Source organism: Ctenopharyngodon idella, chromosome 1 (assembly GCF_019924925.1).
Source record: "Ctenopharyngodon idella isolate HZGC_01 chromosome 1, HZGC01, whole genome shotgun sequence".
Classification (NCBI taxonomy): Eukaryota; Metazoa; Chordata; class Actinopteri; order Cypriniformes; family Xenocyprididae; genus Ctenopharyngodon; species Ctenopharyngodon idella.
This window is the reverse complement of record NC_067220.1, coordinates 42392213-42419790: the sequence shown is the minus strand read 5'-3', so window position 1 is coordinate 42419790 and position 27578 is coordinate 42392213. Positions and strand designations below refer to the sequence as shown.

Sequence of the window (27578 nt, the reverse complement as noted above, 5' to 3'; positions counted from 1 at the left end):
TCACATAAAAACAGCAAAAAATAAAATAGTGAGAATAAAGGAAATTACTAAGACAATTCAGATCATAATTTATTCATACAGCAATGCATGATGGGAGCCATGGATGAATTTTGATTGGTGGCACCCAAAATGCACTGCAACATGTTTTATTATCCTCACCACTGTTGAGATTCACAGGCTGATTCTTGATGTTTGTGTGTGCCTAAAAGAAAGACTTTTTTTTTTTTTTTTAAAAGCAGAACAACTTTTGAGAAATCCTTTGGATTTTATTGAAAACGCTGATCTTCTCTTGTAGAATCACAGTGCTGCTGTAATCAATCATGTAAATCTAACTCAGAGATTGTATTGTATTTGAAAATCTAACTCAAATAATGATTATGTGGAAACATAACCAACAGCACCTGATCATCTTATTTTTTTGTTTGTCTGGCTGTTATAATTAAAATTACAACAGCCCAAACAGAATCTAACATTAAGAAGTCAAGGGTCAAGAGCCCAACTAAAGCAAACCCTGATCTCCATGATGGTTACTTAAAAATTGTGATTTTCTTTGGTGATTTTGCTTGTTAACATCAGATCACTTTCCTGACACATTTACTGTGTTAAAATCATCACACAATGAATGTGTCAAAATTAACACAATGACTGTTGTCCCTAAACTCACACTGATGTGTAAGAATTTAGCCAATTTGAGTCGTTTTTTAACAAATGCTTTTTTGACAAATGTGTTTTTCAGTAAACACATTTACTGTGTTAAAATCATTGACTCAATAAATGTGTCAGAATTAACACAACAAGCGTTGTCCCTAAACTCACCCATTGATGTGTAAGAATTTAACACATTTACCATGATTAATATTGATCTAGCTTACTAGATCAATATTTACTAGATACTTACTAGATACTTACTAGATCAATATATTTAAAAAACATGTATCTTAACTACTGCCCATCCCTGTATATTATCAGATAAACATAATCTGATACAACAAATCTTGTTTATTTTAGGGGCTTTGGGAAAAAAAGTTTTCAATTAAGAACATTTTAATCAAATAAAAAACAAACAAAAATAAACATACATGTTGTGCATGAATGGCAACAAGTAGTAAGTATATATTTTGCTTAATTACACTATCCTGCAGAGTTCATTATACACTTTACAATAAGAAAAGTGTGATTCTATCTATCTATCTATCTATCTATCTATCTATCTATCTATCTATCTATCTATCAATCTATCTGCATAAAGAAGGAAAGAGAAGTAAAGTTTTTCTTTTGGTCACTCAGATTTTCTCTGCTTCAGAACAAGCTACATGCGTTTGTGCACATGGATGAGGCTTTTGCAGTTTGGACAGTGATGCTCTACGTTCTTGCAGGAATTCACACAGAATGGAATCAAACAACACGGCCAGATCCTGGACAGAAAACAACAGAAAAAATGAGTGTGTTGAAAAATTAGTTTTCTTTTCTTGTGATATTACATGGTTACATGGTTAGTGGTTCATCAATTCAATCAGCAACTAAATATCCACAAAAAATGACCCTAAGTGCAAAATTAAAATAAAACAATTTGTGATTGCTCTCTCAGAAAAATAAGGGTTTAAAACTGTACTTTTAAGGGTACAACAGCTTGTCACTGGGGCAGTACCTTTAAAGGGACAATTTTGTAGCTTTTTTACTCCAGAAAGGTACTAGTATTAGAGGTGTAAATTCCAGGGCCCTCGTGTATAAAACTTTCCGTATGTTTTAATGGATCATGCTATAAACATAACGATCTTATAACACATGATGCATTGCTGTGTCCGTTAGCGCATAATTCCCACTTTTGGACACTTTTGCTTTAACGGACATTAGACAACACTGCAAAATCAAGCTGTCATATTCAAATATTTTTACATTCCCAATATTTCTGATGCATGTCCTTAATTTAATTTCATATATGTTGTATTAATTCAGTGTTTATAATGCTAATACTAGCTCTTTTAAAGAATTTGAACCCAAACTGACTGGGTTTCTAGAGAGCAAAGGTTTGGTGAAAAAAGTGGAAGACTTAAACACAAAGTCTGTAAAATAAACTGTTAAAAAAGAATTTGATGATCGCTAGTGATAGTATTTTATTCTGTGTTGTCATCATTCAGGTTGGATTTCAGCTTTAATGTACGTTTTGTTTTAACAAAGCAGCAAATATTGCCATAGAAACTAGTGGACTGACGACTCGCTTTCACCACAAAATGGCGGAAACGCAGGGCTGCCGCTGGGCGCCGGTGCTGCAATGGAACGTTTTATTGAGTGTCACTTCTTGATAGTGTATCTTTGGTCACAACAGCCCGACCTAAAGCTAATATTAAAAAGTCAAGGGTCAAGAGCCCAACTAAAGCAAACCCTGATCTCCATGATGGTGACTTAAAATTGTGATTTTCTTCTTTGGTGATTCTGCTTGTTAACATCAGGTATCTTCAATAATGGTCAATCATCATTCAATTAACCAACACTTAATAATACCATTAACTTTAACACTGCTTCAGTGGGTGGAATAAACATATGGCAGGACTTTTACTTTCTGACCCCTGGACTTTACACCTCTGGTCTCACATATACATATCCCAGGAGAGTTCATTTAACACTGGGGTTTTTACTGTGTACCTCCTGGTTGAAAAACTGCTATTTAGCAAATCCAGGTGACTGGAACAAAATACGGAGGAGCAGTGTTGGGCACGTTACTTTAAAAAAGTAATTAGTTGATTAGTTAATTAATTAATAGTTAATTAGTTAATAAGTAATTAGTAAATAGTAACGGAGTTAGTAACTGAGTTACATCATCATAAAAGTAACTAATTACCAGGGAAAGTAACTATTGCGTTACTTAAAAAAAAAATTAAAATGTCAAATAACTTGAATGCCACCTATATTAAATATAAGTCTAAGAGTAAATTATTCTTGATCCGACTCGTGACTCATGATCTGCTCTTGCTTACGACATGAGATTCCTCTGTACTGTAGGCTACTATGTGTTGTAGTCATTAAAGAAAACATAGTTTAAATATTTATGTTTAAACCTATGTTATGTTTTAAATTCATTTATTTGATTATGAAAAGTGAACGGCATGAGTAAGATGCATCATAAGATGCGCAATATATCGGGAGACATGGAGTGGGTCAGACATGATTTTGACCACTTCATTAAGTTTTGTTTTGTAGAAAGCCTTTCTTTAAAGTGAATTTCGTTTTGTAAAAATTCTATCTTAATTTGAATCAATGTTTCATCAACCAATTGACTGGATTTAATAAATAAGAAGCAAATATAGCAGGCAAATTAATCCTGACATGGAGGCACGGGCGCGATCACTGGCGCGTGAACTGGAGCGCGTCTTATAGGCTAAATGAACCGAAACTCATCGTATAGGCTGCTTGCCTCGCAGACATGAGAAAGATATCTATAGAAAGCTTGAAATATCTACTTTAACGAAAACGAAATAATTAAAAACGAAAAGAAACAGGCTACTTTGATCACGTAGCCTAATCCGAATGAAATGTGCATTCTCTCTCCAGGCGCGTCTACTATGAGCAGATGATGAGAGTCAGCACTGTCATCTTCATCTTTGCAGCCGACACTGATTCAGAAAACATTACTTTATTAATAAACAATTAAAATGTCTCCTTGCTGTTTTTGTCACATTCATAATTATTACTTTTGCCGGTTCTTTATGGCATGCTTTATGCGTGCGCTTTATGAGTGCTATATAGCCTATAATTACGTAAACGTTCATTATTATGGTTTATTCTCTCCAGTATTTAAGAAATTAAAATAATATAAATATGATTATTCAACTAATGGCTTAAACGAGCAACTCGACTAGAAAAAAATTATTTAATTATTTCACATATTTTCAATCCAGCATGTCACAAAGGGTATTCTGGTTTGAGCTCACGCTCCGCTCGCATGTTCTGACACACACACACACACACACACACACACACACACACACACACACACACACACAGAGCATCGTACATTATTATCAGTTTAAAATTACATTTGTGTATGACTAACCCCAACACACACCAGAGAAAAAAACTTTGCAGGTCCTATCAAGGGCGTAGATTTGGTTTCAACATTGGGGGGGTTGAATGTTGGTATGCTGCCTGTTATTATCTTATTAATTAAAAATAACAATAATCTATTTTATGTGTAGCGTTATTGGATAATTTATTTCTTCTTTATCTATCTATCTATCTATCTATCTATCTATCTATCTATCTATCTATCTATCTATCTATCTATACTTCATAACTTTATGAAATTTATGTATAATCATTCATCCAATTCTAACATAACTGAGTGATTCTAAAAAGAAAGAAATTATGTTAAATATTGAAACCGCCAGTAGGTGGCAGCGATGCGCTTTTTTATTGAGTGAGTCACTTCAAAAGTCAGATTAATTTAGGAAGAAAACAAACACCGACGTGAATACTTTTGTCATTGATAATTACAGACACTATTGAAAAATGAACTAACAAAACAGACGGCTGTTTTGGTAACTGGTTACAGTTACACTGATAGTTATGGCTAAATTGCAATGGATTAGCTAGCTAAAATATATGTGGAGTGTATTACACAATATTCTCATACCTCCTTCACAGTACATGCTTTATTCTTTTTAACGTCCCTCTTTGACCAGCAGTTTAATAATATAGTCGACTGGGCAGCGTTTCTCTTCATTTTTGGTGCTACCCGTGCTCTCCCATTCAAACAGCAGAGCACCACTCGCGCTGTTTTGGTGAAAGTTTGAGGCATTGGTTGGGCGCTACCAATCGGTTCAATAGAGGGGGAGTATTTTTTTTTTGTCTAATTTATTATGACAAACTCATATTTGATTAGAAACAAAATTATTGTTACAAAATAAATGAATTCTACATATTTTTCATTTGATCTACTGTGATTTTCATGTTGAAATATTGCATCCCTGCTGAGGACTTTTACTTTCTGAACCTGGACTTTACTTTTTAAGTAAAAAAGGTACAAAATGTCTCTTTAAAGGTACTGCCCCAGCAACAACCTGTTGTACCCCTAAAGATACAATTTTAAACCCTTTTTTTCTGTGTATGTAGGAATTCAGTGAATGCAGTTCCTTACCCTAAAATGCCAAGACTTCCACAGATGACCCACACCAACGTCCCATTGATGAATTTCATCTCTGTGACAATCTGCTGCTTGCAGTTAGGACATTTTATCTGCCCAGGAACTTCAGTCAGATGTGGTGCAATAATTATTGCTGGGGTACATATGCAGAAAAAGAAGTAATTTTGATGAAAATACATATAATATGATCATAAATGTCCAGTATAATATTCTACACAGGTGCAGCATGTGCATTCTGAAACCTTATAGTGTTTGATTGTATTAAGGCCCTGATATACTTCAAACGAAAATGAATAACGAACTGATGTGATATCATTATTTCAGGAAAAGTTCGCTCCAGCTGCAAAACATCTTTGTACTACCATTGGTCTTTGACAATAACGTAATAGGAGGTGTGCGCTGAGGCTCTGCCTTTATTTGCGCGGAACTTTTCTCGTTCTCATTTCGTGTGTTAAATTCGTTGAGGTAAGATCTCCGCGGGTGAAATTATGAACACACTTGTTACTGTAAAGCTGCTTGCTTTTAAGCAATCTATTGAATGAAGTGCTATATAAATAAACCAGAGGTGGAAAGTCCAGGAGTCAGAAAGTAAAAGTCCTGTCATATTTTTATTTCACCCACTGAAAAAGTTCAGTGATTCAGATCAAATAACGATTATATGAAAACATAACCAACACCACCTGATCATGTTTTCTCTTTGCTTGTCTGGCTGTTATAACTCAGTTACAACAGCCCAAACAAAATCTAATATTAAAGAGTCAAGGGTCAAGAGCCCAACTAAAGTAAACCCTGATCTCCATGACGGTGACTTACCAATTGTGATTTTGCTTGTTATCATCAGGTGTCTTCAATAATGGTCAATCATCATTCAATTAATCACTTAATTATCTCATTAACTTTAACACTGCTTCAGTGGGTGGAATAAAAATATGACAGGACTTTTACTTTCTGACCCCTGGACTTTACACCTCTGAAAAAAACGTGACTAACAGTGCTAATTTGCTAATGTTGTTATGATCAGACACTTTTCTTATGCTTTCTATAAAAATGTTTATTTTGTTACTGAGAAGAAATGCACAGCGCATATTTACATATTCATCTAACCGTCACTCTCAGCGGTGTGGGCGGCGTCAGATGTTGATTACAGTATATCGCTGCTCACCTATTTCGAACTTTCTTTGACCCCTAAACAAAGAACAAAAAAGAACTTCGTTTGAAGTATATCGGGGACTTTAGTCTCATGAATCTAAATCTTTTCTGCTCACCCTGGTCAGGTGGAGGAGCAGTGGGCTGTTGGTTGTAAACCACTGGAGCTGAAAGAAAAAACATACAGAACCAAAAAGCTGTAAAATTCCTTCAAACTTAAGATAAAAGACATCTTATTTTATATCATAACTTGGACCTGACTTAGTATGACATGGAGCTGAGTGTTGTTCTATTTGTTCTTTTAAAATGTATTAGAAATGTAGTTAAAGTCTAAAATATGTGGTGTTGGTCGTCTCAGATGGCATACCATAAAATCAACCTCTTCCAGCATTTTACATTTTAACTTCTACATTATTCCCAAATAAATCCCTTTAAACCCCTCCAGAAGTCTGCGCTATCGTGACACTTCTCATAATCTCTCAGGATGAATTAACTTGTAGAATCTGCTAAATTACATGAATACATGGAAAGCTTCAAGCAGCAATTAAGGAGACAAGCACAAAAAAGGCATGAGTTATGCAAGCATTGCCGGGAGCAATTAAAGGTACAGTATTTTTAGATTATTTTATGCAAAATGGCTGAAAAAAAACATGAATACAATAACTCTAATTACGATTTAATTGCTTATCACTTTTGACCAATAGGTGGCAGTGTAAATATGAAAATATGCCAAAGCATATCAACAAACAAAAATCAGCACACTGCCACTGCTGCTCTCAAAATTGATTAAAAAGACAATGCCAAAGCATTGCAGAGTTACAGCCTCAGCTTGGCATGACACCAACTATTCAGATGAAGCTTCATTCAAGAATGGTTTGGTCCATCAAAAAGCTTTTAATGAGTTTTTGCCAGCATGGTCTGAATATGATGTGAGCCAATTTTGGTGATAATTGGACCAACTGTCTAGTTTGGAAAAGTATTTATTTATTTATTTATTTGTTTTTGAACATTCAAAATGGCGGAACATTTTTCATGACGGAAAACAGACATCATAGGGTGCAAATCTGCACAGTTGGTGGCACTAGAAGGACTGAGGTAGAGACTCCAAATTTGCTGTGTGTAATGTTCAAACTGTCCTCTATCTTTGTCCCAAATTTCACAACTTTTTATGGTTCTATGGGCTGCCAATAGAATTCTAGACAGAAGAAGAAGAACACTAATGAATACAATAGGTGCTTGGCCCCAAATTATGCTTGCATATTTATATCTTAAGGCAAACAACATAGTTGGACAGAACAATGTCATATTGATCGATATTGATAATTATTGAAAATGTTTTAATTAAGGCAAACAACAAATAATTTTTTAAAACAAAGCTAAATAAAATGTAAACAAATCTTTCTTATATTTTATATGAAGTTTAAATAAATAAGTGTTAAAGAAACTTAGAGCTGCACAATTCTGGATTTTTGTTTGTTTCTTTCAAACCGAGATCACAATTCTGAATGACAACTAAACGAAATAACATAATTTACTAGAGGTTCTGACAAAATTTTAATTGCTGCAGTCTTTTTTAAAATTTTAAATATATTTGAATTAATTATTTTAAAAAAAAAATCCGTTTGGATGTATGATTCAATGACACGCCCATAAATACTCTTGTTTCATTACTGGATGAATAAATGTATTTGAAAGAATCTGTTGGCTGAAGATTCAACGTCAAATACATCAACAGTCACTTATCGCCACCTGGTGGTGAAACATTGTAATCGATTAACGCGTCATTTTCAACGCGTTCAAGTTTCTTTCAAAGGCTGATTTGCTCTATTTTGATCGATAACAAACTTTTATCTCAGTACTTCTGTGATAATTTTAATATTTGTAGCACAGAAAAAAAGATACTGTGTGGTTGAAAACACTGTTTGTGCAGCTGTTAATACTGTAGTAACTGGCTGTTCTTTAGTAGAGCATGGGGCTAACTGGAGCCATACTAATATAGCATATTTGTATAAAACTAATTAGTAGTATGTACAATCATGTCTTATACATTGCATGACCATGAGTGTCTCTATAGACATAACAAAACAGCTGGACGCAGTACTGTCTTTTCCCCCTTTTATTTTAAACACAGAATAAGAACAACACAGTCAAGGCCAGATCGCCAAGTCCCTTCTGTACACATCTCTCTCCATGATGGTGAGAGCCACACTTTTTATATAACCAGGTGGTAAATGAACCAAACCCACCCAAACTAACTTGAACATAAACACACATTACTTTGCTAAAGCAAAAACCCAACCATCTTGCTTAAATAACGCATAAATCAACTCAAAACAAACAAATACCCATAATGCATCCGGCTGCTGGTGTTGAATGCCGGGTCATTACAATACCTACATGACAACTGCTCTTTCAAGATGAACTTTGAAGTAGATCAACTGTAAGACATAAAGAAACCATGAAACTGCCAAACTGACGAGCTTATAAGTCCTTTTTTATTCACAATCTCCTCGTCACCGGCAGGTACAGCACTCGTTTTCATGTGTTTGTGTGTTCTGATCTCATGGCGATTGCGCTACTGAACTCCACAGCAACTTGTTTGCTTGTCACTTGTAGCACGTCTGTTTGTGATCCAAACATCATGTCTGTTTACATTTTAATGCATTTAAGTGAAACTATATCAAGAGTTATATCGAACATTTTTTCTATTGTTATCAAATAAGATGTACCGTCGATAAATATCGATACCGTTTTATCGCCCAGGCCTAACTCAGAGTCAGACACGCAAGCATCTGAATCAACCACACACATTTAGCATTGCTAATAAATATTGCTCTTAAAAAAGAATGCGTCATTGAGTAATACCATCACTAAATATGGTGGATGGCGATAAAGCGCAATGCTTATCCCAGATAGCAAGCAATGATAAAATCAATGTTAATGTGTCAACGTTAACCTCATTGAATCAACATCACTTTTGCATCCACAATTAATGTTGAAAAAATGTTGAAATTTCAACAAAAAAATCAATGGTAATGGGATTGAGTCGATGTTTGCACTCTCAGAAAATGAAACACAACTACAACTGACTTAAAGCTACACAGCCTGAAATCAACTGAAGATAAAATAAGACATTAAATCTCTCAAGATCTCAGCAGAAGTTCTTTTTGAGAATTAACAGGTTTAGATGTTGATGTTTTATTGAAAATGTTTCATCACCATTATGGTGGTCAGTGTTTCCTTTAGTTGGGTATAGTTTGACTGTTGCTTTTGTGGTTATCATCTGAAAGCATACTGCAGACTGTTAACAGCTCTCAATGCCAAATATTTGAATGTTTGAATGCAACAACAACCAACCAGCTCAGCCTGCATCATCAGAGTTTCTGGCCAGAACTATGTAATTAGTTTTTCCCTTCTCAATGTTTAGAAAATGGCTGCAGTGTTTTGGAATTTCTGCATTTTTGATACTCATTGTGGCATGCAGAAACATTCCAGTTTCCCTCTAAGCTACACAGTAAACATAAACTCTTACCCATGCCAATAGTCTGGATCATCTGTGGGAGTGGTTGATTGTATACAGTGGAAGTTTGAACTGGAAAAAATATCATTATTGAAGTACTGTAGTTACCAATGACAAATAGTCTCTGAACTGAATACAAGAGTAAGAGTCTGCTGACTTTGTTGGGTTTGATAAACCTGCGGCGCTGTCATCTGGTAGGGAGTGTTGGTCTGGACCATTGCCACTCCATTATATGGAGGAGGGAACTGTCCATTATACATAATCAAGAATCTGTGAATGAGAAAAGCACATGTGCTTCAATGGCGTGTTTTAGAGTTCTACATACAACACTGGCAAAGCACCAACAAAAATAACAAATAGATAGTAATGGGAGTTGACCAAAAGAGTCGATTCCTCGACTCTGAATAGCCCCAGAGTCGGGGTCGACTCCAGCACAGGAATCGACTCTCGGTGTCGACTCTGTTGCTGTGTCCGGAATCGCTCACTTGTTTACTGATTCTCGAATCCATAGCCTACATAATGCATGGCAGTTAAGTGCATAATGTCTATGGTTAAGTGCACTAAGCCAGGAGTGAACGAAATGAAGCGAGGAATTCGGACACTGACGAATCGCGTCAGAGAGCTGTCGCAGAAACTGTCACATACATTTATGTAGCTTACTTTAGAAATAGATAACAGTCATAGTGACTTTAGTTTGTAATTATACATACCTCTGTGTCAGCTTTAGTTTGGTAGCTTGCAATAGATTTGATTTTCCATAGTTAACCGTGTTCATTAAACTAACCATACATAAAAATAATAAAAAATTCACATCAACAATAAACACATTAATAAGTGTACATTGTATGCATTTTTTATGTATTGTATTAATTTTAGTATCTTTAACTCTCGTGTCCAAGCACTTTTAAGACAATGATCAGGTGCGTTTAGCGCCATCCCCCAACCATTATAATGAGATGAATTCATTAAAGAATCCCTGCTTTCTCGTTTATTTTATTTTGACATCATATTCGACCACAGGTGTTTTTCGTGACTTTTCTCTCTGTAAAATTAGGTATCGGCAGTTAGCAACATTGATAGGCTACTCATCAAGTCATCTCTAAATTGGACTAATTTGGACAGTCTCGCTAAACGTGTGTTGTTTTAATGAGGGGATTTTAAGACTTCGTGTTGGGGAAAAATAAATTAAGTGTGTAAGGACTACCATCTTGGCTTATTTATGACCCTGTTTTGATGTACAGTAAATGTACAGTGGGAGTCGGGAGTCGGAGTCGACTCCAAAAAACCTGGAATCGAACACCCCTACAAATAGACGGACTGCTGCCTTTGACGTCACAAATCAGGAAATAATGAATGGGTTGGACAGATTCTTGTGGTGACATCAGTTGTTCTCAGTGATAAATCACATGGCATTTATAGGTGACTGGATCAAAAATACTTTTGAAATCAAACAGGTTGGTGTACTTCGGTAGTTCATGTCAGTTGTGCTACTGACATGAACAGGAATGCCAACGGATAGCTTTTGCCACATACCGCTTTCATAAATGTGATAATCAAAGCAGTGATTGGTCAGGTTTTTTAGATATGTATTTTGCTGCACCTTCTAACAGCAGCACATACATTTGTTTTTTCCAGAAAATTTTAGTTTTTTAGTGGAAATTAAGTATCAACTTGATCTGCTGACTTGTCACAATACTTTTTGTATTCATTTTGAGCAGTATATCTATTAAAGGGGTGGTATAATGCCACTTTTACAAGATGTAAAATAAGTCTCTGATGTCCCCAGAGTGTGTATGTGAAGTTTAAATCAAAATACCCAGCAGATTATTTTATAGCATGTTAAATTTGTCACTTTTTGAGGGTGAGCAAAAACGCTCCATTTCTGAGTGTCCCTTTAAATGCAAATGAGCTGCTGCTCTCAAAAGGGGGGCGGATTTTCAGGAGCTTATGTTAGCACTTAACAGCTCCGATTACTGTTCAGCTTTTTATGTTCAAAACAGAGTCGGACAATGATGGAGACACTTCATCAGAAGTGACAACATTTTGAATGCATCATGTAGCTGATGTGGAGTTAACTATCTTAAAGTCATTCATTAGCATTTTCTGTTATGATAATCTATAAATTGTGTGGGAACTGTTGTAAAATGCTTAAAGAGCCAGAGAATATATGCTGCATGAAGATAGAACAGGTATAGTTTAGTTTAATTATGGTTATAACTTGTCATTTAGTCATCTTGCTTTTATGACATGCTATTGCATTTGTATTACGTACTGTACTGCAATAACATGGCCTCATGGCCCCCTTTGTTGTGTGTTCTCGGGGGCGGGGTTTATGTAAATCTTAGGGTTAGTGATGTCACCAACCCTGGACGAAGCACAAGCAGGCCACAGCAATGCCACATGTCAGCCAAGAGCAAAGAAATAAACCTAAACTGGACCTTATATGTGTATATTAAATATGAAGTCATCTGAGCCTTAATAAGCCTGTTAACAAGCAGAATCACTGAAGGAAAGAAGAGAACAGAAAAAGAGACAAGCAGAAACACAAGAACTACAACCACAGCCTTAGATGAAAGATTAACATAACATATCATAGATTAACGTTTAGTGCTCACGTCTGTTAAAATCTGATTGCTGCAGAAACTCCTTCTGTAGCAACATGGAATTTGTAGTGTAAACACATCAACGGCACAACACAATTGTTAGATTTAGATGACATCAGGCCATTTCATGATGACTACAAAACAATCAACAGACAATGATCATCACTTGATGTCACTTTGCTTTCTTTACTACTGCAAATGCGTTTACCAAACACACCATCACAGCAGCCAGAAAAGACAAATACATAATAAGAGTTAAGAGCCCAACTAATGGATATACTAATCACCATTATGGTGACTTCAAGTTAAACCCCTGTTAATTCTCAATAACAACTTTTGTAGATGTCTAACATTAATAAAGTCAATCTGGTTAAGCAGAGGTGGAAAGTCCAGGGGTCAGAAAGTAAGGCTGCGTTTACACTGGCACAAAAAATTCACACAAGATCTGATTTTTTCACATCCGATCTGAGCCACTTTCAAATGTGGTTTTAAATCAGATACATATCCGATCTCTGGACATGCGACCTACGTCTAAACACGCATATCCGATTCCCATTGGAATTCCAAGCCATCACACGGCGAGGGCGACACGTTTGCTTACTAAATGGTTGCTTTAATTATTATAATTATGAATTATTATAAAGCAGACGTGCCTGTATGCACTCACACTAAAATTCACAGCTTAATTATTGAGGTAGAAACTTTATATATATATTTTTTCCTATTTTTTCCATGCACACACAAACATTCAGCAGCTGAATTTCAACCTCTGCCCGTTTAATTTAAAAGAGACCGCTGTGTGTTTTTAAATTTTTTTATTTTAATAAACCAAAAGCTTCACTGGGTAGACTTGCCTACTCTCTCTCTCTCGTGCGCGCTTACTCCTTCGCTCGCTCGTTATCATTCATTCAAATAAATGCAACCTTACCTGCTACTTTATTTCCCTTCAGAATTCTAGATTTAACGACTGTAGATAAAATAACAAATGCAAATTACCTTTATTTTCCAGTCTATATTCGTTCAGTCAGAATTCGTGCTGCAAAACATCTATGACACTGACAGCTGTTAACTTAGGCTATCTATTCTGGCAGGTAATCATGGCCACCCGAAGTGAAATATATAAATAATTTTAATAGCACGGCCATTCAAAACCCAAGGGTCTAACATGAGCATGCAAAGCTATAATGACAATCATTTTGGGCTGGAATTAACGTAAACACAGATATTGGATACCAGTCGCGTCTAAAGTCAATGTAAACACACTGGCCAAAAAATCGGATATGGTCAAAAGATCGGATCTGTGCATTAAGACTTGCAATGTAAATGCAGCCTTAAAGTCCTGCCATATTTTTTATTCCACCCACTGAAGCAGTGTTAAAGTTAATGAGATAATTAAGTGATTAAATGAGTGATGACTGACCATTATTGAAGACACCTGATGTTAACAAGCAGAATCACCAAAGGAGAAAATCACAATTTTAAGTCACCATCATAGAGATGAGTGTTTGCTTTAGTTGAGCTCTTGACCCTTGACTTTTTAATATTAGTTTTTTTTATTAGGTTGTTGTAACTGAGTTGTAACAGCTAGACAGCAAAAGATCAGCTTTTCAATATAATCCAAATGATTTTTTAAATTTGTTTTCTAATGTTCATAGTTGATCTGTTTATTAGAATATGTTGCTTGTTGCCGTTGTTGAGATTCATATGCTGATTCTTGATGTCTGTGTGTTTTTTTTTGTGTGGATCAGAACAAGTTTTGAGAAATCCTTTGGATTATATTGAAAAAGCTGATCTTCTGCTGTAGAATCACAGTGCTGCTGTAATCAATAATGTTCTCCTCTTTCCTTTCATTCTGCTTGTTAACAGGCTTATTAAGGCTCAGATGACTTCATATTTAATATACACATATATTGTGGCTCAGATAAGGTCCAGTTTAGGTTTATTTCTTTGCTCTTGGCTGACATGTGGCATTGCTATGGCCCGCTTGTGGCCCAGATCTGGCAAACAGAAGCGGTCCACACAAGGACCGTAATTCATTGCAGCATGTGGGCCAGATCATCATGCCACATGTGCCAGATAAGGGCCGGATCTGGGTTGACACAATGTTGCTATCTGGGTCATTGTAGTCCCTACCAGCCATTTGTTGTAGTCTTTAAACAGAGATTTCTTTAAAAGAAAATATCTCCGTTTGCACTGAACTTTCAGTACTGTAACTTTGCAGATACTGTTTATGCTCAAGCAGCAACATTACACACTAACTAAAGTTAAAAAAGTGAAATTGCAATGAACCACCCCTTTAAATCAGCATTACATAGTATAACATTTATCATTTAAAACCTGAAAAACTATTTTTTATGATTTCCTGAAATAAGAGTCCTGACCAGCCAGTCTGACAACATTTTATCTGTCAGGAGTTCATGTTCTGAGTGACAGCTGAGTCAGTGGTATATGTGTTTGGAAAAAGTGAAAGAATCTAGGTTTGTTCATGCCAAGTCAGAACTACCCAGATTCTGACTCAAAACTTTCACTTTCACTTTCACTCATACCATGTTACTTCTGTACCACCTGACTGATTCATTTTGACATTGATAGTGTTGCCATAGAAACGCATTCCATGCCCAACCCTGCATTCCAATTCACCTACATATACTATGCCTTTTGTGAAGAAAAAGTACATACTTCTGAGTGTGTAGCAGGCAAGCAGGACATACTACTTTGTCATAATTGTGTCTTTAACGGACCTCTTTGTCACTTAGTTAGTTACGTGTGTAAACGACATAGGCTGGTAAGAGCTGTGCATGTAAACCTGATTACCCTGATCTCAAGAGGCACTCTAACGAATGACGGTAGAGACCGTGGTCTTTAGCTTCTTTGTTAGAGTGGCCAACTCCCATGCTCGTTTACTGAAATCATGTGACGCTGGCAATTTGAGATTGTTTGATATGCACTCCGAACCACTGATTTGAAACAAAAGATTCGTAAAGCTTCGAAGCTTCACAAAGCAGTGTTCTGATATCACCCATTACTAGATTTTGTTGAATAAAGTCTTTTTTTTTTCTGGCACACAAAAAGTATTTTCATCACTTTATAATATTAAGGTTGAACCACTTTAGTCATATGAACTGTTTTAAATATGTCTTTAGTAGCTTTCAGGGCATTGAAAATGGAAATGATCTTGCTGGCAATGCAGTCCTCACTGAGCCATCAGATTTTATCAAAAACATCTTAATTTGTGTTCTGAAGATGGGTGAGTCACGAGGGTGAGTAATTAATGACTGAATTTTCATTTTTGGGTGAACTAACCCTTTAATGAATTACAACCATTTAAGTTTGGATATAGCATTTTTAAATGTCTGTGGTCAAAATGGAGAGTGACAGTTTGCTCTGTCAATCATCTTGTGACAATTAACATCCTTCACATTTAATTTAATTTTCTTCCGTATTGGAGAGAAATGTAGTAGATTTATCTAAGAGACTTAAAACCTTCACACTTGTTTGAGCTTTTAAAACTGATTAAAACTGACTTAACATCTCTCAACTATTTCACACTTCAAGCTTTTACAATTACTTCAAGCTTTCAGGGTAGGCTTTCTCAAACCAACATCAGAATTTGTTTACAAACAGTTACTGACATGCATTAAACACTGCAACAAACTAGTAGAAAGATGGCAATGAATAGAAAGTAAGGTGACCATTTTAGGCCACTTTTGACATTGACATTTACCTGATCTGTTAATTAAGTTCAGCCTTATTAATATTGAACTTAAAAACACGGGTCACAATTTAAAAATCAGGTTTTAATATTACTATTATATTTATCTTAGAATTTTATATAACAACCTGTATCTTTATCCAAACATCACAAAGTGGCTGTGGAAGCACATAATCCAAAGTAAAGAATATCTTTTTAATCTAAAACACCCAAACTTATATATATGTTACCTGTGTGTTTCTGCAGTCGACAGAGAGCTGTGGAAATTCTGATGCCCTTCCCTATAAAGACACTTGGACAGATAGAGAGACTATCAGAATAGGCACTGATATGGCAGAAATAAGGGGTGGAGTTGAAAGCTGATGTTAATGCGCAATCAGGTGTTCCATAAGATATTGTGCAAAAAAAAATGTATTTTTATTTCCTGACTGAATCATCAGAGGGATCATGTTGACAAAACACCTGCATATCCAGTACTAACACCTCCTCCAGTGTCCCATCTCTTTCCCTACCATGCTTACATCAACCAACTTATCCAGTCTTGCTCAGTCTCAGACTGTTAACCTTTTACATGCATGACATAAACGCACTAAAAAGAGGATTGCGGGCTGTACGTAATACAGATAAACCCCATATTTTTGTTGAAAGAGGTTCAGTTTCAACCAGAAATGTGCCTTATGTTTGTTTTGCATGTATCCTAGGATCCCAAAAAAACACTCTTGCAATTGGACAGCAAGGCTGCCCTGCAAAACACTGGCCCTTTATGGGCCCACTTAAGGCTGCCAGTGCAGGGTCCCTGAAAATTTGATTCTCCTGAACTTAAGCACAGGCTCTACTCTTCAGCACAATGGTGACCCACAAAACTCAATTTTACAGTAAACTACTGGCAACAGTGTTGCCAGTATATAACTGTTTTTTTTAACTTACAGTTTGTAACTGTTGAAATACATTTTGTGGGTGTTTCTTTTTATCTTACAACTTTAACCCTTTCAACCCCACAGGAACATCCTCTAGTGTCCACACTACAAAGATTAAAAGTAACATTGATGCTGTGTTGCAGTGAGATAATTAAGTTAATATTTAATTGATGATTGAGCATTAATGATGAACACCTGCTGTTAACAAGCAGAACCACTGAAAAGAGGAACAAGAGCAGAATACGAGCAGAAACTACAACTACAAGCAGAACTACAACTGTCTTCCAGCCATTACACATTACACTTATTACTGACCAGTTTAACTTTATTTCTACAGAAGATCTTATTGAGAATTAACAGAAGTTTAGATGTTAATGTTTTATTGAAAATGTTTAGTTTGGTGTCACCATTGAGGAGAACAGTGTTTGCTTTAGTTGAGCTCTTGACCTATTACTTTTTTTTTTCTCTCTCTGGCTGCTTAAACTATTTTTGCAAGTGTTATGGCAGAAACAAATGTGCAGGAAAAAAAATCAGTCACTGTGTTTGCATGCACTCAAATAATCTGTTTGTAATCGGATTGAAAAACGTTTGTGTAAACACTTTAATTGATCCGAATGAAATTTTGATCGGATTGGAAGGGGTGGTTTATTCCTTTTCTGATCCAACAGCAAAAAATTACCATGTAAACGTTTGAATCCAACTACTTTCTCAATTGTATTCAGAAGTTTCTGGGGCACATGCGCAGTACGCAAGTTCTCGTTCACGTCTTTAGTTGTAATTTAAAGATGTATGCCAACAGGCAGTGGCGTATGTATCCCTTCGTCATAATATAGGAAATCTTTCCGTTTTAAAACAAGAAGGGGAGCCAATGAATATCACACAAGAAGCAACCAGAGTTATGCTGGTGAAAAAGTCTCATCCTCTGTCAGTATTCACTACAGAAATTGAAAGTAAAAAGTGATGGAGCCTAAATTAATTGGAAATACCAAATCCTCATAATATTGCCAAGATTTGATGCTTTTGACAATATCTCTGGCTATCGTCGATACATGTAAACGTAGCCAATGAGTGCTGATAGTTACGTATTGGTGAAGACATAACCATCACAGTCTTTTGATTCACTGAATTCATACTTTGTTTTATCCATTGTTACATTATTAACAGACTAACACTTTACATGATCACCACTGTGAAACTACAGTGAGTTCCAACAACAATCAGCTAAAAAAAGTATATTTTTAAACACCATGCACAAAAAACAGCTGCTGTATTACTTAGACACACAGATATCAAAAGTCAGCACATTAATCTCAACAATGGTGGGAATAAAAAAGGAACATTCAGCTGCATAATTTATTCATACTGCAGTGCATGCTGGGAGTTTTGTACTATGCTGGCATCCAACATGCATTGCAACATTAAACTTTTGGATGTCACCATTGTTGAGATTCATATTCTGGTTGTTGATGTCTCTGCTGTCCAAACTAAGCAGGAGCTCAAAAATATTTTATGCATTATAGGGCTTCTACTAAATAACTGGTTGCTGGGCTATTACTGGTTCTTATGCTGTTGAATCACTGATATAGTATAATCAATAAAGATAAAATACCCATTAAATCAAAGCCTAGACACAGAAAGAGATCAATGAAGTCCAAGATGATTACAGCATCGTCACAACAGCCAAAAAACCTGATCAACTTCATTTTAGCTTTTTCCTGCCATAACAAATGTGTTTGTAAACACTTAGTTACAGCAGCCAGAGAAAAACTAATGTTAAAGAGTCAAGAGCCTAGCTAAAGCAGACACTGGTCACCACGATAGTGACTGCAAACTTTTCAATAAAACATCAACATCCATATCTGTCAATTCTCAACAAGGACTTCTGTACATGTATGAAAAAAAATGTCAAACTGGTTTGTAAACTGGTTTCACACTCAGTGTGGCTGAAGTCAGCTGTAGTTCTTGTGTTTCTGCTCATCTCGTTTTTCTGGTCTTGTTTCTCTGTCCTTCAGTGATTCTGCTTATCAGGTGTTCATCAGTGTCTGAATTCACTCACTTCTTTTCATTAACTCTGTCAAGTGGACTATATTAGTGAACTAATGTAGGGAATAGTGAATGATGGTATAGGGTGTGATTTAGAACACAACCTCAGAGTGTCGACTTTGAGCGATGTTAACTCACAGTATATTCCTGTAGGCTACTTTCTCAAAAATGACAAATATCCAGAATGCATTGTTTTCTACAGTATATTCTTGTTTTAATGGAAAATGGTTTGTTACTGTCAGAATTTGGCCATTTTTCTACAGCAAGGTTTAACAGTGCAGAGATTGGGCACTAAATGAGTTCAGTGATTCAGGTCAAATAAAGATTATGTGAAAATATAACCAACACCACCTGATAATCTATTCTCTTTGCTTGTCTGGCTGTTATAAATCAGTTACAACAGCCCAAACAAAATCTAATAATAAAAAGTCAAGGATCAAGAGCCCAACTTAAGCAAACCCTTATCTCCATGATGGTGATTTTCTACTTCAGTGATTCTGCTTGTTATCATCAGGTGTCTTCAATAATGGTCAATCATCACTCAATTTATCACTTAATTATCTCATTAACTGTAACACTGCTTCAGTGGGTGGAATAAAAAATATGGCAGGACTTTTACTTTCTGACCCCTGGACTTTACACCTCTGCCAAAGGACCATCTAATAAAGCCTTCCATTCTATAAAGCACTCTTTAATGACATTTCTATAAAGTAGTATAATAATTATCCAACGTTAGCGTCAATTCTGGCAGGTCACGTCAGTCAAGCTCGCATCAGCTGACTCCCAGGTGACTCACGTCTGCCTATAGGAATACAACGCCTATCACAGCATCCATATATAAGCTCCTCAGTATTATCAGCAGCTATCTCATTTCTCAGGAGCTAATTACCCTCCTCTATCCCTAGCTTTGGCCTTCTGATTCCCCTGAATCAAACTAATTCTTGAAATATGTGTACATATTAAATTATTGACATTAATGATATCTGCACATTTATGTTGGTTCTCCTGTGTTACCCTAGGGGGGTTATTGCTGCTCTCCCTGATCTTATCCATGCTAGGCTGCATGGATGCACAGGGAGTTCTTGCCCAGAACAGAACCATACCGCCAATACAAACTCTATGCAATTATCAATCATATTTGACGATAGTGGTCCTGACAGAACTATTGTAAGTGAAATATTCAATGAAATATTCAAACACTGATATATTCCTCCAGGCAGTGAGGACAAGTAATGTTGCTACTAGTTAGAAGCTAGTATGCCATCTAATGTTTAAACACAGAAGCACACTAAATGTGCAGTCGCATTTTCACTTTCCAAATTTCTCAGGAAGCTGCTTAGTTTTGAAAGTGACTTATGTGAGCTGTATGTTTCATACACAGCTGCAATACTGACAATGGAAAATGCCCTCGAAATTTCACCTAAATGTGATAACACCATAATGCTTTCAAAATGTGTTTTTATGAGAATTCATTCAGCATCTTTCTCCCTCTAGTGGTGGAGCTGCATATAGCTTTGAGAAAATGTAATGCCATAAATTTCGAGAGATATTCAGTATATAGAGTCCTTTTAAACATTCCACACACATCACAATGACAGTGATCTGCAAACTCTGTTTAATTTAAACTTGAAAACAAACAAACTTGTAGTTTTTTTTACAACTTTAAAACAAATATTATGGAAAATTGCTTCAGAAATGTTTAAAGTTCTGCACTGTTACTAAGTAAATAAGCTTTTAATTGATCAAATATAGCCTTATATTTATTTTTATGATATTTTTTATTTTTTATGCATCTGTTGTGATTATCTTTATTATTTTAATTGCTTTTTATGTAAAGCATTGAATTACCATTGTGTATGAAATGTGCTGTATAAATAAAATTGCCTTGCAAATAATGTTTCATCATTCATTTCAAATGTAAAATGTGTTAATCTTTCAATTAAACATTTATGAACTTTTAAAATATGGTTATGTATTTATAGTTTGGGTGGGGGATTATAGGGCTGTGTCCAAATCATTGTGTTGTTTAATATGAGCAAGGTCTTATTTACTTTACTAACTGTTTTATTGTGGTTTGAAAAAAGATCCAACACAGCTATAAACAGAAATTATGAATACATTTTAAAACACACCACACACTAAGCACTTTGAACTATTGCAAGATTTACTTACACACAGACATCAAGAATCAGCCTATGAACCTCAAGAATGGTGACATGCTTAATGCTACAATGCATTCTAGGGGCCATGGATGAGTTTTGCATGATGCACCCAGAATGCAGTGCGGCATGAAGCATGTCACCATTGTTGAAACCCGTCACGGCGTCCGACATCTTGTGCCTTGTGTGTTTTTGTTATAATTAGTAGGTAGTCCACAGTAACTAAATACTAAATTTAGCAGCCCTATAAGGTGATTCTTTTGTTTGTATGCATCAGTATGTTTGACTCATAAGTGAGATGGCATCTTCTTGCGAGTAGGCGTGGTTTCAGCACCAACAGCGGACACGCCCCTAGCGTTTGAGAGCAGAGAACACGGCTTATTTTTTCAAGATTTTGATGACTTATTTCATTTATTTGGTGTTTTTTTTTAATCACTCAAATTTGGCTGGGTGGTTAATAACATGTTTTTCTGTAGTGTGGCAAACTCAGAACACATACTTTAATTTGGCTTTACAGGGACTTTAATTAATCACTTTATTTTAATTATCTCATTAACTCCAACACTGATTCAGTGTTACATTGAACAGCCTGTAGTGTGCACACTAAAGAGTGTTTATTTCATCTAGGCTAACCCATGTGGGGCCTAGCAGTGGTGTCCGAAACCAAAGTGGACGCAAAGGAGTGGAGCTAAGACACAAGGAAAGGAAACAAGGATGCAAAAATAAGCAATGAGAAGCACCCCTCATATCTCCCAATATACCATTAAGGGAATGCACTGTGAGGGTCGTGTCGAATGAATTCCCACGTCTGACCGGAAGATGTCACGCACAGCTGAATCATCCATCCATCCATTTTCCAAACCACTGGTCCAATGTGGATACAGTGTAATATCATACAGGTATAAATTCCTTTTTAATTGAATAAATTGTTTAATTAATTGTTTAATAAATGTTTTCATTACTGGAGCTGCCAGTTAGCTCAAATGATGTGTCAAATGATTATTAAATAGCAAGACAAACAGTTAATGTTAACTAATGCATTAACTAATGTTAACTAATACAACCTTATTGTAAAGTGTTACCAAAACATCTTTACATTTGTCTTTGGTCCACCCAGTATTGAATATTTAGATAAAAATAGATACAGAAATGAGCTTTTTTAAATTGAGGCTGTGTATAGGGAGGTTCCATTTGTTGTTATTTCACTTATTAGCCACTAGATAGCATTCTAGTGCCTCATTTTTGTTATTAAGTTATCATGTATCATCAGGTTTTGTGTTGTACACCGATCAGGCATAACATTGACCACTGACAGGTAAGGGGATAACACAAACACGGTCTCACCCCTCATTGTCACGTATCGACGCTTGGTCATTGCCCCTGGCGTCGACATCCGAGGCAGAAGGTACCCCCTTTGCATCACTTTTCAACGTAGAGGGCCGTCTGATAGACTTCAATGTAAATCTCTCACCTTCGGATTCTGACGCAGAAGGGTCAACCAACGAGAGATATGGGTGCGCTTGAAAGTTTCGGTTTTCATGGTCATAATCCCAGTCTCACGGCAGTTGGTCACATAGTCATGAAATTTAATCTATTGATTTGTTTTCATGGACACGAATTTCCCCTTTTTTCGTGTCACTCAACACGACTTTTAATCTAATGTGTTTCTATAGGGCGTATCTTTCGTGACTACACCACGTTTTCCTTTCTGCCACTTGGGAGCACAGATGGTGTATTTTTTCTTTTTATTATTATTAATATTTAAAATTTAAGCGCTACATTACTCTACATTTAAATTTTCTGCTCATCAATATATATTTGCATAAAGAATGAAAAAGAAACCCATGTTATGGTGTTATTTTTCTTTGAATTAGGAAGTCCACAGTGCTGGGTAGTAACTAATTAAATGTAAGATGGATTACGTAATCAGATTCCAAAAATTAAGTACTTGTAATTAAGATTATATTACATTTTATAGGTACTTTGATTACATGTTTTTCTAACAATAGCAGTAAATTATTCATAATTCATTGATTCTCCCTACTTCTTTTTTAAATCTTTTTATTCCTTTCTAAAAAAGCACATCTTAAATTTTTATGATTTAATTACTTAATAGCTTTTCATTAAATTCAAAACCCCCCTGCAGTTCCTTCACAAACCCCAGTCTGAGAAACCCTGACTTGATGTAATATTTAATGCACTTCATGTTGTTGATAACAAAGAATGGAATATATTTTCTTTCTCTTTGTATTTTTATATCAGTATGGTACAAGATTATCCTAATCAAGTCAATGTGATAAATTAGTAAGGTCAAAAGTAATCTAAAAGTAATCAAAAAGTAGTCAGATTATATTACTAACTACGATTTTTGTAATGTAACTTGGAATCAGTAACCAACTACAATGTCCAAAAGATGCTGCCAGTAAAGTTTTTCTTTTGGTCGTTCAGATTTTCTTTGCTTCAGAACAAGCTACATGCGTCTGTACACATAGACGAGGCTTTTGCAGTTTGGACAGTGATGCTCTACGTCCTTGCAGGCATCCACACAGAACGGAATCAAACAACACGGCCAGATCCTGGACAGAAAAAAGAAAAAAAGAGTGTCATCATCAATTAGTGTCTAGTTCATCAATTCAGTCAGCAACTGCATATCCACCAAAATAAAAAGACTAAGTAGCTAAATGAAAATAAAACAATCTGTGATTGGTCAATTTATTTGTCGCTCAGACGGTAAATGAGTTCTCAAAAGTATATTTAAAATAAAAAAAAGACATTTTTGCAAGTTATATCATTTTAATGACATGAAACAACATTTAAAGGGATAGTTCACCCAAAAATGAAAATTCTGTCATCATTTACTCCCCCTCAAGTAGTTCCAAACCTGTATGAATTTCTTTGTTCTACTGAACACAAAGGAAGATATTTGGAAGAATGTCAGTAACTAAACAGACCTCGCCCCCCCATTGACTACCATAGTATTTATTTTTCCTACTGACATTCTTCCAAATATCTTCCTTTGTGTTCAGCAGAACAAAGAAATTCATACAGGTTTGGAACAACTTGAGGGGGAGTAAATGATGACAGAATTTTCATTTTTGGTGAACTATCATTTTACTTAAAGAGAGTTCACTGCTTCACACTTAATTGCACTTTTAAAAATCGTTGTAATATTTTGTCATGCTTTAAAGAAATACACTTGATGTGTTGACTAACATACAGCACATATAAAGGACTTGATTATAATTGTAACTGTGTTATTTGATATTATATTTAAAGTTAATATATTTTAAATGTACTAAATTGCAACATCATTAAAAATGTGTAAATACAAATATATTTAAATGAGTCAAAATCTGCTAAGGGATAATTAAATGTAACAAATCATGTAAAAATGTATCATCTTTTATTGGAAAATAAAACAACATTTTATCAAACTTTGATAATTGCCTTAAATGTTTGAACAATTAAAAAGCTAGTGATCAAACTACATTTTATAAAAGTCACCTGCCAAGTTCCCAAATCTATGTTGTGATATTCAGATTTGAAAACAGATGGATCGTAAGGTAATAATTAATTATTTCTTAGCCAGCAAGTCACTGAGTGAAGTGATTGATACCGATGAGTGTGTTATGTCAATGTTTTTAGTTCTAATATTCCAACCGACAGCCTAAGTTTTTGACAAACCTGATAACATGTGTGAACTATGTTCGATTTTTGGGTAATTATAAAATGTACTGGAGATGTAGTTCATTATAGGCCTTCTTGTTTTATGGAATTAAGTTTATTTTATAGCTTAAATAAATTACATGTTACTCAGAGACTGACATGTTTGGCCAATTCGTTGACTTTTGAAAATCATGTTTTATTTTATTTTATTTTATTTTATTTTATTTTATTTTATTTTATTTTATTTTATTTTATTTTTTACCAGAAAATGAGTGGTTTTGTTGTTTTTATTTTCTCTTATAACAAAAATCTTTAATTTAAACCCATGGAAATGCGGATCCTGTAAATAATAGTGAAAAATCATATTGTAGAATTGTTGTTCCATTATTACCCTTTAGCAGATTTTGACTCATATACATGATATACAAGATTTTAAGATGTCTGAAATTTTTCCAATAGTCAAGTCTTTATGTGAGAATTCTGTGAATATGGTTCCTTTACCCTAAAATGCCAAGACTTCCACAGATGACCCACACCATCGTCCCATTGATATATGTCGTTTCTGTGACAATCTGCTGCTGGCAGTAAGGACATTTCATCTGCCCAGGAACTTCAGACAGACGTGGTGGAATAACTACTGTGACTACATATGCAGAAAAATAAGTAATTTTGATAAAAATTAAAAATAATATGATCATAGATCTCCAGTATAGTATTCTATAAAGGTGCATCATATGCATGCTGAAACCTTATAGTGTTTGATCGCATAAGTCTAGTGAATCTGAAGCTTTTCTGCTCACCCTGGGCAGGCGCAGGCTGGAACGTCTGAGTTACGGTGGGCATGACGGGCTGCTGGTTGTAAAATACCATTGGAGCTGAAAGAGAAAACATACAGAACCAGAAAGCTGTAAAATTCCTTCAAACTTTTGCTTTTCATAGTTTTCATAGTTTCACAGTTTTATAGGGGACATTTTACAGGTTAATTTCAACAAAATTCCCAAATAAATCACTTTACACCCCTCCAGAAGTCTGCGTTATGTATCATGACGTTTCTCAAACTGTGTCTTTAGGATGAATTGCTAATGCTGTAAAATCTGTTAAATTGCTTTTATGCTCATTGTGGCATGCAGAAACATTCTAGTTTCCATTCTGCACAGTAAACATAAGCTCTCACCTATGCCAGGTGACTGGACCGTTTGGGTTGCCATGACTGTTGCCTGTGGGAGCGGTGGACTGTATAGAGTGTACACTGTATACACTGGAACTGCAAAAAAAAAAAAGAAAAGAAAAAAAAGAGAATTATTAAAGCACTGTAGTTACCAAAGGTGTTGGGGTAACGTATTACAAGTAACGCGATTTATGTAATCAGATTACTTCAAGTAACAAAGTATGCATTACTTTTCAATTTACAACACAATATCTGAGTTTATTTTTCAAACCATAACATGTTACTTTTTTTTCCCATTTATTGACTGGCACCTGTCCTCATTATGAGAGAAATCGAGAGAAAGTGCAGAGGCGCTGTGTGCACAGTGTAAGCATGATGGTTATTGTATAGTTCTAGACTAAATGTGAGCATTTACTCATCTCACTGTCACAAAAACAGATTCAGTATTCCTTTAAAAGGAATAAAAACAGTAAAATGCAAACTCGGAAAATTACTGTTATGGGTGATCTGGTATATGTTTCTGTTTTGGGTGGGTTTGACACTTGTTTTAGTTCAGTTTCCTGTAGCCCTATTCAGATGGGACTAGTTTTCTAAATGACATTTGAGTTACAATTCTTATCACTTGACGTCTGTGATTTAATGTACCGATTCTTACAGGACTAACATCTCTGTGTTTATTACAGAGGTGGGAGAGTGTTTTCTATGTGGGCATTACAGAAAGTCATGTGCTGTGCTTGCTTGCATTACGTATGACGTATATGTCTTTTGTGTCTGTGTCATTGTCCCTGATCCCACCCAGCCATCCTGTCCCGCCTCCTCTTCATGATTCAGCCAGTCTGTTATCCCCACCTCTGCTGGTTACCTTCAGCCCCTCGACTTCACATCTAACGTCATTAGGCTTTTTTGAGATGCAGCTCGGCTCGCCTGAAATGTAGGCGAGAGTAAGCGGCTGCAGTGAGAGGAGGAGTGAAAAAAGTGCAGGGAAGATCGACAGTTCTCTCAAGTCATTTCCCATTGTGTTTTTGATCAGCACCATCAGCGCCTCGCTGTTGTGAGAGTTTTTTGACATATGTCAGCATGAGATCAGAGCAAGGTGAACCACACTAACCAGCATGCATCTTACGGTGATCACCGGTGATCGGTTCTGTGCAGATTTTGCTCATCTCAAACGAGCCTATTCAGTTGTGTGGATCTGCTTTGGGTGTTTTGGTCTCCAACTCTGCCCAGTCAAGTGGATCCCATGGCTCTGCCTCCAGCAGCTGATCCTGTCACTCCACCTCGGCCCATTGACCAGTCAGCTCCACCTTGGCTCCTCCCTCCCTCAGCTCCACCAGAGACCATCATCCTCGTGGCTCCACCAGGCTCCCTTGTACCTCCAGCTCCGCCTTAGTCAGAAGTCACCCTGCCTGCACCACGTACTTATGGGCCTTCATCTACGCTTCTTCCCTCCATCCCTTCAACTCCTGCGGGCTCCGCCTTTGTTCTCAGTCCCACCGGCTCCACC

General features: G+C 35.9%; 1 protein-coding gene and 1 long non-coding RNA gene across 5 annotated transcripts in view; both read right to left on the bottom strand.

The window, feature by feature from the left end:
* si:ch211-202h22.7 (lipopolysaccharide-induced tumor necrosis factor-alpha factor homolog) overlaps positions 1-27578 on the bottom strand; it is a 95576-nt gene that overhangs the window by 33772 nt on the left and 34226 nt on the right. The window contains exons 5-6 of one of the 4 annotated variants that reach the window (XM_051901336.1): positions 25408-25549; positions 1029-1415 (exon numbers count right to left, since the gene is read on the bottom strand). In XM_051901336.1, the coding sequence (XP_051757296.1) occupies positions 1310-1415; positions 25408-25549 (248 nt within the window). In that variant the 3' untranslated portion in view covers positions 1029-1309. Of the gene's footprint in view, positions 1-1028; positions 1416-23262; positions 23817-25407; positions 25550-27578 lie in introns of those variants that run through there. The other 3 variants (XM_051901180.1, XM_051901406.1, XM_051901268.1) reach the window with 3 other exon arrangements.
* LOC127516968 (uncharacterized) lies at positions 5187-16391 on the bottom strand. The gene is made up of 5 exons (XR_007931157.1): positions 16352-16391; positions 9964-10076; positions 9819-9878; positions 6406-6453; positions 5187-5273 (listed from the first exon to the last, which is right to left on the bottom strand). It is a non-coding gene; the product is annotated as an uncharacterized LOC127516968 (long non-coding RNA).